The following is a 10,823-nucleotide window of genomic DNA, read 5'->3' as shown; positions in this document are numbered from 1 at the left end:
TTTCTTCAAGAGTTTTTTGTTTTTTCTGAACGCTACCTTTATGTAGAAGTAGCTCAACTCGCTCATTTTGAAGCAGGAACAGGCGTATGTGCAACAACTTTAATCATGAGGTAAACACAAAACAAAACTTTCCATCTGGAGCCCCTTAATGGGACTCGACACTTGTAAACACTCGCTCCAACAGCACCCACACTCTTCAGCGCTACCATCTAATCACAGATGCTTGTGCTATGCGTCGAGTTGCGAGACTGTGGCTGCGCCGGAGCATTCGCATATAGCAGAAGTATAAATCAGCCTTTAGGATTATCCTAAATTTCCCCCCTAGCAGTGCACCTGGGTTTAGGGAAAGAGGAGAGTGGGTCAGATAGTCGACAGCGGCCTCTGGTGGATTTACGCAAAAACAACAGGCGAGAATGGCACTTGCAAGAGAAATTTGAGATCTTAAAAAGCCTACACAGCGGCCTCTGATGGATTCACGAAAACAATAACGGCAAAAAAGGTACCTTCTGGGATGTATTTGGCGCTCTCTAGAAATGTATACAAGGCTACATTTTCAGAATAAGCCTGGGTTAGAATACTTTGAGCAGTTCAACCATACTTGACAACATGTTTAATTAATTGAAATAAAACAATAAAAACACATACAATGCTAAACCAGAGACTTGTAGCTGTATATTGTTGCTTTTCTGGTGACACAAAGTTCTTTAATTTTTCCTCATTTGTAAGTCACTTTAGATAAAAACATCTGCTAAATAAATAAAAAACAAACAAAGATACAGCAACACATTTAGCCACTAAATGCTGCATAGGAACTTACAAGCATACACAAATAATCCAAAATAACTTGAAACATTAAATGAGTACCCTTACAAATCAACATGAAAGATTTTAACAGTTGCATGGAAAATGCACAACAATGGCTAAAAATGTTTTTTCTAGCATCTAAACTTCAGCAACAGAAGTTTTCCTCTTGTAAATATGACTTTTCTTGGTTATTTGTGTGCTCATAATACAATACCTGCATCTTTATTTGAAGTGCTCGTAATATATTTTAAACCCTAATCCAATGGATATAGTACTAGTGTTATAAAGTGTGTAATGTGTGTATGATTTATTCAAGCCATGCCACATAACTTCTCGCTGACTTCCCACAGTTTTTTGGCGACTCCATCGTCTCTGGCCTCGGCTTTGACCTGCACCAGCTGGCAGTCGGAGAAGTATCGTCCGCTGAGGTGTTCAATGCCATCCTGAAGGCTGCAGTACAGCGTGGTCTGAGCGCCGGACACTGGATCTGTAGCCCAGAACTTGGAAACGACGGCCAAGAGAAGACGAGCGTGCCATTCAGTGATGTCGCGGCCCAGCTCAGACCTTACTGAACCTGGAAAACATGAAAAACAAACTCTTAGAGAGCGAAAAAACAGATGCTGAAGCAAGAAACTGCAGGTGAACAAGGTACAGAAATGCTTCTCCAGTTCATTGATGACTCTAAAGATTTCTAAAATGTTGTTTAAATGCATTTAGCTTAGATATTTATTCATTTATTTTCTTGTCAGCTTAGTCCCTTTATTAATCTGGGGTCGCCACAGCGGAATGAATCGCCAACTTATCCAGCATGTGTTTTACGCAGCGGATGCCCTTCCAGCAGCAACCCATCTCTGGGAAACACACACTCATACATTACGGACAATTTAGCCTACCCAATTCACCTGTACCGCATGTCTTTGGACTGTAGGGGAAACCGCAGTGCCCGAATAACCCACGCGAACGCATGGAGAACATGCAAACTCCACACAGAAACGCCAACTGACCCAGCCAAGGCTTGAACCAGCGACCTTCTTGCTGTAAGGCGACAGCACTACCTTCTGCGCCACTGCCTCGCCTAGCTTAGACATTTTGTATTTAAATATGCAAGGCATATGTGTCATTTGCATACATATCCTGAATCGAAATCTAAATTTTGGATGAAATCACATTCAAAATTATTTTCATAAAAATTCCACATTTACAACCCCAAACCTGAAAATGTTGGGACAGTATGGAAAACGCAATTAAATTTTATTTGCGGATCCTTTCCTGTCATTCAGACTTGGAGCAAGGAGCAGTTTAGGGCATGTAATCAGGTAAATTGGTTAAATAATGATTTGAAACAGGTGATGTCGACAGGTGATGGTAATTATGTGATTCGGTACAAAAGCAGCATCCAAGAAAGGTCTAGTCCTGTAGGAGCAAAGATGGGCCGAGGATCACCAGTAGGGCTGTAGGATTCTGGCTAAAATGTGAATCATGATTTTTTTTGCTTAAAATTGAGATTGCGATTCTGTAGATGTAAAATGAAAGTTAATATGAGTAGGCTATTATTATTGTTAATTCTCAAACATATCGTCACCTTGGAATTATAAGGTTCTCTCTGCGTTCTGAATGATTTTGAGATATTGAGCTTCAAAGTTTTTGCAAGCCTTCTCTGTTGTTGTGTGGAGCAGCAGCCTGCGTCAGTCACCTTTTACCCCAGCCCCACCCCGCCCCCCCAACTCCTGAGCGTCTCACTCTCTCACTCACTCATGCATGCACTGAGGTCTCATGAGGAAACGCAGCTTTTTGATATAATGTTTTTCTTGCTCCCGAATACAAATCATCTTTCAAGTATTTGTTCGAAATAAGTATTGGTAAAAACACGCTATTCGTGCTTATCCTAATACTGTATTCGGGTTTGGCTCCACCCATAATATATATATTTTTTTGCTTTGCATCGCACCTCCTGCGATGTGACTATCGCGGATGCGCACATCCCGATTTCGATGCTGAAACGATGTATCGGGCAGCCCTAATTAAGATCGTGTGTAGGGTCGAATCGAGATCGTGATCTTTTTTCGATTAATCGTGCAGCCCTAATCGCCAGTTTACACTTTAAATAATGTGAATAAAAGCCTTAACCATTTTGTTTAGAGAGCAATGGGGTGCCTTGTGTATTTTGTAGTCTTTGCTCCAATCTCTAAATGACCACTGACCTGGATGGAGACTGTAGCAGGTCACATTGGTTCCCTCCAGCCTCTTCGCCAGCTCGTGTGTGAAGAGCACGTTGCAGAGCTTACTGTGTGTGTAGGCCCTAAATAAATCACCGTCTGAAGATCCCAGACCGAGCTTCTTGTGTGTGTTAATGCAGTCGAAGTCAATGGTGCCCAGATCGTGCCCACAGGACGACACGTTGACCACCCTGCTTGGCGCACACTCCTTCAGACGCTCCAGCAGCAGATTGGTCAGCAGGAACGGGCCGATGTGATTCACTCCCAGGATCATCCCAATACCATCTTCAGTGCGTCCTGCAGCAGCCAGACCTAAATAACACACAACACTGCTATCAATCGTGTTCATATCTGCAGGTCTTTAAGTACACATGAAATCAAAACTAACCATATTGATTTTGTTAGCTCATGTTGCTAGTTTTGTGGTGAACCATGCATCAGTCCTGTCATTAAGAACAAAAAAATTCAGTTCCTGTTCGTTTTCAGTTGAGTTCTCGGATTACGTCTATTGGGCGTGGCAAACATACTTAACCACGCCCCTCCAAGTGTCAGTTCTGACAACAAACATAAATGGTGAGGAGGAGTCTGTTAGGTTGTAATAACTCTCCCCAAACCCTTTTCCCCATCTTTCTTAATGAAATGCCTACTTTACGACATCCAACCAGCTCGAAGTCGAAAAAACAAGCCACGCCCACTGTTTTATCATTTAATATTTTGTTTCTTTGCATCACAATATGAAAAAAAATGGTCGCAGCTTGCATTTCATGTGGACTTTAAAGGGATAGTTCACCCGTATTTACTCTTAACTCACTCCCAAGTGGTTATAAACCTTAAGTTAAAAGCTGAAAGCCTCTCACCATTGGCTTCCATAATAGGACAAATAATATAGAAGTCTATAGCAATGTTTCCATCCACATATTTATATGCGCATTTTGGAAAATTGCAATTAAAAAATTGATTAGCATCAATTTTGAAAATGTGCACAAAAAACCTAAGCGTGCAACTGAGAAGGACAAACTTCCGATTAGATAAAATGTGCAAAAACTATGACGAAAACGCATTTACTGGATAAATTCCAGCATGCGCATTAGAAAAATCCGACACTTTTCATACAGCAATTCCTAACTTCTTGATTAAGTGGCTAATTCGTATGAAATTGGATCTCATTCATGCAATTTAGTACGGTTTGCTTATCCCCCAATGATGGTTGGGTTTAGGGGTGGGGTTTGGTGCCTTATTTTAAAAATCGTACATTTTTGTACAACTGAACTCGTAAGTGTTATTCACTAAACCGGCAAAACGTAAAATAGTTATGCTTACTCATGAGATCAGGCTGGAAAAGTCTGTGATTTAATTTCAACAGATCATGTGATGATAAAAATGATGACAATAAATCAAACCAGCATTTCAGCACATTGTAAAACATCTGAAATGTTGTTTTGCGGGCGAAGCAGTGGCGCAGTAGGTAGTGCTGTCGCCTCACAGCAAGAAGGTCGCTGGTTCGAGCCTCATCTCAGTTGGCGTTTCTGTGTGGAGTTTGCATGTTCTCCCTACGTTTGCGTGGGTTTCCTCTGGGTGCTCTGGTTTCCCCCACATTCCATAGACATGCGGTACAGGTGAATTGGGTAGGCTAAATTATCCGTAGTGTATGAGTGTGTGTGTGAATGTGTGTGTGGATGTTTCCCAGAGATGGGTTGCGGCTGGAAGGGCATCCGCTGGATAAGTTGGCTTTGGCGAGCCCGGATTAATAAAGGGACTAAGCCGACAAGAAAATGAATGAATGAATGTTGTTTTGCTCATTCTAAAATCCCCCAGCCAAAGTCTGTCTTCAAAGTGGTTCAGTATTATTTTAGGGACCAAGCACTGAAGGTGTGTAGGCACCTATTAGATCTGTACTGGTTCTCATTATTATTCTTCCAGCTTCTTCTTCCGCTAGGGAGTCTATGACAGCCCTGTGAACCGTTTGCACAAACTTTGGCACTGATAGAGAACAGTCTGATCTTCAAGCACAGCAAATTTGGACTCAAACTCTCTAGCCCCACCACTTGTCCAAAGTTTCTTTATAACTTTTGAACCGAATGCTACAAGCAAAATTCTTTTTTTCCTCTGATTCTTTGGCTCAAGCCAATTCAAACTCACCCTGTAACTTCATTTTTCATCATGAAAATTTTTCTGCTATTTCGAATTTTTTGTAAGATCTATTTAAACAAACTCATCGTAGGCCGTTTGTCCGATTTTCACCAAAATTTAATCACAGGATCTGCAGGCCATGCTGACCAAAATGTATTGAATTTGAGTTAATTAGACTAGCCGTTTTTTATTTAATTGTGAACAAATTTAACACTGAGCTTGCGAAAATTGACTAGAGGTGTTATCTCCGTAATGCATTGATGTATTCAAACCAAACTTGGTGTGTGTTATCACAACTATTCGGCACAAATGTTTAATGCAATATTCCAGTTTAGTGCATGAATCTAATTTTGCATTTTTTGGATGGAAACATACAGTAGCTACTGGTAACAGGTTCTTTCTTCAAAATATCTTCTTTTGTATTCAACATAAGAAAGAAACTCAAAGTAAACCATGACAGAATTTTCATTTTTGGATGAACTCTCTTTATTCCGTTTAAACAGGGTTATTCCATAGTCAATTGAAATGAATGATTCTGCAGCTTTGGAGAGCATTACATTTAAAAAAGGTTATATTCCAAACCTTTGACCACAAGTATACGTTTGGTAAAGTTATTTGTACTTCTAATAATACGTCTGATTATCTCACCTGCATTGTTGATGAGCAGGTCCAGTCTGGGCTCGGTCTTCAGGAAGGTTTCAGCAAAAGAGCGAATGGATTTCTGACTTGCAAGATCCAGTTGCATGAATATCACGTCGTCATTTCCAGATTCCTGAGAGGAAATTGATTGCAGTGTTATAGGTAATAGGAGCAGAAAAATGCAGCTGAAGTATTGGAAAACTTTTCACTATTGAAATGTCAAGTTGGGGCAAGTCATGTGCTTATTTATGCGGCTATAGGTTTATATATTTTTCTTTTTACAGGGCTTTTTAAAAAGGGTTGTATATAATTGGTATAATTTACCCTTTAAATAAGGTAGCCAGATCTGTATACTGTAGTATGTAACTGTCATATCATTGTATTGGCAGTGAATTGCAGAGCATAAAAAACACACATATATAAATCACTATGATCAAGACTGCTGAATTCTTTTTAGGCAGATTATAACAGACACATTTTCAAACTTCAGATGTTTTGTTGTTCTGAACTACAAGACTGAAAAGATACGGAGACCCGGAAGGGACGTAGTGGAGGAGAAAAATTTGGCTGGGTGAATCCAAAAAATAATGGGTAGGAGAAAAAAAAATGGGTGAAAGAAAAAAATGGGTGGGAGGAAAATATATATTTTTAAGTTTTTCGTTCTTTCGCAAAGTTTTGCATTATCTCGCAAAGACGTTTTGCATTGTCTCGCAAAGATGTTTTGCGTTATCTCACAAAGATGTTTTGCTTTATCTCACAAAGATGTTTTGCGTTATCTCGCAAAGATGTTTTGCGTTATCCCGCAAAGATGTTTTGCGTTATCTCGCAAAGATGTTTTGCGTTATCTCGCAAAGATGTTTTGCGTTATCTCGCAAAGATGTTTTGCTTTATCTCGCAAAGATGTTTTGCGTTATCTCGCAAAGATGTTTTGCGTTATCTCGCAAAGATGTTTTGCATTATCTCGCAAAGATGTTTTGCGTTGTCTCGCAAAGATGTTTTGCGTTGTCTCGCAAAGATGTTTTGCGTTATCTCGCAAAGATGTTTTGCATTATCTCGCAAAGATGTTTTGCGTTGTCTCGCAAAGATGTTTTGCGTTGTCTCGCAAAGATGTTTTGCGTTGTCTCGCAAAGATGTTTTGCGTTATCTCGCAAAGATGTTTTGCGTTGTCTCGCAAAGATGTTTTGCTTTATCTCGAAAAGATGTTTTGCGTTATCTCGCAAAAATGTTTTGCGTTCCCTCGCAATGATGTTTTGCGTTCCCTCGCAATGATGTTTTGCGTTCCCTCGCAAAGATGTTTTGCGTTCCCTCGCAAAGATGTTTTGCGTTCCCTCGCAAAGATGTTTTGCGTTCTCGCAAAGATGTTTTGCGTTCCCTCAAAGATGTTTTGCGTTATCTCGCAAAGATGTGCAAAGATGTTTTGCGTTATCTCGCAAAGATGTTTTGCGTTCCCTCGCAAAATTGTTTCTCCACAAACACTTCCTGTTCACTTCATTCATGTAAACCCTCGCGGTTTTGCCAAAATTCTCCCATATTTTACCACTCTATCCCACTTTCTTTACATTAAAGCTGTGCGTCTCCGTCCTGCATGTTTTTATTTCAAACAGCTAATTTTCTCTTAAATTAGCACAGACAGTTTCTAAAGTAATGGATTGCTTTCTTTATAGATCTGTGCATTCTTACAGAGACACCTCTGTTATCAAACAAAACAAAACATGAGATTCATTTGCTGCTCACTTGTTTGATAACAGAGGTGTCACTTTAAATGGCGCGTACAGAAGCTGATCTGGGATCAGTTTATTGTACTGAGCGTGTCAGTCAGTCAGCGCTTATACATGCATTCACTGGTTCAGAGGTGGCATATGAAAAGCGACGATCGACGCACAGCTTAAATGTAAAGAATATGGGATCGAGTGGTAAAATACGGGAGAATTTTGGCAAAAACGCAAGGGTTTACATGAATGAAGTGAACAGGAAGTGTTTGTGGAGAGAACGCAAAACATCTTTAAGAGGAAATGCAAAACTTTGCGAGAGCACGCAAAAACTTAAAATATATATATTTTTCTCCCATCCATTTTTTTTTCACTCATTTTTTTTCTCCTACCAATTTTTTTTTCTTCACCCAACCAATATTTTTCTCCTCCACTACGTCCCTTTCGGGTCTCCGTAAAAAGAAGAAATTCGGAAGATCAAATTCATTATTATGAAATTCATAGCCAGAAATTTCGATAATATTCGCAGAAATTAGGCCAGAGGCCATCAACAGGGAACAGCATTCAAATGAACACCATTCAAATTCAGATTGTTTTGTCACACTGTGAGCTCCATAGAACAATCCCTTTAATAATGCTTCTCAATCGTATAGGAATCTTCACTGTGATGATGACTCTCTAAATCCGAGTGAATTCACAGTTTTACTCACTGTCCTGATTTCTTTTGCTGCTTCTTCTCCTTTCTGTTTGCTGCGGCAGGCCAGAATCACTCGAGCTCCTCTCACGGCCAGAGCTGTGGCTGTCGCTTTACCAATGCCGGTGTTTCCACCTGTCAGACCCAAACATGCAGACATTATTTGGAGATACTTATATCTTTCAGTTTAAATCATGGGTGTGCAAATACAGTCCTGGATGGCCGGTGTCCTGTAGAGTTCAGTTCCAGCCCCAATTAGACACGCATGAACCAGCTAATCAAGCTAGGTATAGTAGAAAGTTCCAGACCGGTGTGTTTAAGGAAGTTAGAGTTAAACTATGCAAGACAGCGGCCCTCAAGGACCAAGCTTAGGCAGCCCTGGAATAAATAAATCCGAATCAAAAATCGTGTTAAATTATAAAAAATGTTCAAATTATAGAAAATGTTCTTCAGTCAGAGGGAAAAAAATAAAAGATTTTTGCTGCTTGTTTAAATTACTTATTTAAAATGAGTTGAATCAACACAACTTTGGAGTGTTTGGGGGACAACTCAAATGTTTTATGTTCAATCCACTTAAATGTGTAAAAAGAATTAAGTTAACTTAATCGATTTGAGGGCGAGGCAGTGGCACAGTAGGTAGTGCTGTCGCCTCACAGCAAGAAGGTTGCTGGTTCGAACCTTGGGTCAGTTGGTGTTTCTGTGAGTTTGCATGTTCTCCCTTCCTTCGCGTGGGTTTCCTCCAGGTACTCCAGTTTCCCCCACAGTCCAAAGACATGCGGTACAGGTGAATTGGGTAGGCTAAATTGTCCGTAGTGTATGAGTGTGTGTGAATGAGTGTTTGTGGAAGTTTCCCAGAGATGGCTGGAAGGGCATCCGCTGCTTGCTGGATAAGTTGGCGGTTCATTCCGCTGTGACGACCCCGGATTAATAAAGGGACTAAGCCGACAAGAAAATGAATGAATAATCGATTTGAGTCGGGACAACATGAAGAAATTGTGTGGAAATTGAACCCAGCATTTATTTACAGTGCAAGATGTCCCATTTTCTGTTTTATGCATCATATTAAACGTACAAAAGTATCTATGGAAACATTATATGCAAGTGCATAAGTTAAGTTGAAATTATGTACCATTGCTATTCAGCTTATTATACAGTTGAAGAAAAAATCATCAGCTCCCCTGTGAACTTGTAATACTTTTTAAAATATTTTGTATACAAGTGCTGTTTATCAGAGAGAACAGTTTTTCCACACTTATTTAAACATAAAAGCTTTAATAACTCATTGCTTACGAGCCATTTCTTGATTGAAACCATTATGACAGCATCGTATTTTACCAGTTATTTTGCAAGAATTCAACTTCAAGTGCCATTTAAAGGCTCAACTGGATTAATTAGGTATGCAAGTTAGGTTCGTTCGGGCATCAGCTTGAAACACCCTTTTTGTCATTGATCCATATTCATTACTTAAAAGAGGCTAGGCGATTATTATGAACACGACTTTAATCACACTTAAAATGCAATATAACATTTTAATATAGCCAAAGTAACATTAAACTCTAACATTGTACAATAATAATTGTAATTGCCAACGACAAAAAAAGCCAACATTAAATTTTTGAAAGCACAAGAAATCCCAAATGGTATTTTTTAAGCCTTACTATAGTAAAGTAGTCTACACTGAAAAAAAATATTCAGAGATGATTCCTTGATTTTTTTTTTTTACGTTAAGCGGCTGTAAACAATTTATTTGGGCTGAATTTAAACAAACAAATTAAGTTGAATTTTATTACATTTATTTTTTTTTAATGCAACATAAATAAATTGTTTGCAACAGTTTTGCGGACACATTTTTTCAGTGTACTTGAATTAATCTGTTGTGATAAATACATAGTTGCTAGGCTAGAACAACTACTAAACTATAGATATATTTAACAAATTACCCAATACTGTAGTTTTCTACAACTTAAAAAATTTAGCTTAGAGTATTTTATAACCAATTAACATTGTACAATAATATTTGTAATAGCCTATAAAATAGACAACATTAAATTTCGAAAGCACTAGAAATCCCATATGGGAAAATAGTTTATAATAAATACTACAGCGTTTTTGAGCTATACTACAGTAAAGTAGGATATTTGAAATAATCTGTTGCAGTAATTGCATAGTTGCCAGGCTAGTATAACTACTAAACTATAGTCTACAACTAGCTATAGGGTATATTGTATTCAAAGACAACATATACTGTATTAAAATATAGTTTGGTGTGGTGAAAACTAACTTTAGCCTGTACAGTATTTATTAGTTTATCAGTTTACTATATGCTGAATCACTCCTTAACAACGTTAAAAATACTATAGTATGATTCAAAACAACTATAGTATTTACCAAAGACTGTAAAATAAGTATTTACTCTAAATTATTGTTGTATTTTTCGCATGTGGCATCTTGCAGTAATGTAAACCTACCCGTGACAATGACTGTTTTCCCATAAAGCTTGGCGGTGCCGGTGAAAGTCTTCCTGTGAACAAAAATCCTATGAACAATAAAATATGCAACGAATAAAGCCACAATAACTATAAAGAAGATCATTTTTGCTGAGTGTTTCTGCGTGTGGAGCCTCAGCCGTTT

At 38.7% G+C, this 10,823-nt stretch overlaps 2 protein-coding genes across 2 annotated transcripts in view; both read right to left on the bottom strand.

The window, feature by feature from the left end:
- Positions 1 to 10,823, bottom strand: part of LOC147833832 (uncharacterized) — an 863,518-nt gene that overhangs the window by 176,559 nt on the left and 676,136 nt on the right. The window lies entirely within an intron of this gene.
- Positions 583 to 10,823, bottom strand: dhrs13l1 (dehydrogenase/reductase (SDR family) member 13 like 1). Its single transcript, NM_205648.1, is given in 5 exon segments — positions 583 to 1,378; positions 3,006 to 3,332; positions 5,799 to 5,922; positions 8,209 to 8,327; positions 10,661 to 10,823. Coding segments are annotated over 5 exon segments (957 nt in total). The 5' UTR covers positions 10,785 to 10,823; the 3' UTR covers positions 583 to 1,115.

The sequence above is a fragment of the Danio rerio genome, chromosome 14 (assembly GCF_052040795.2).
Source record: "Danio rerio strain M-AB ecotype USA chromosome 14, GRCz13ab, whole genome shotgun sequence".
In the NCBI taxonomy this organism is placed as follows: Eukaryota; Metazoa; Chordata; class Actinopteri; order Cypriniformes; family Danionidae; genus Danio; species Danio rerio.
Note: the sequence above shows the minus strand (reverse complement) of the source record. Positions and strands in the feature narration are given on the sequence as shown.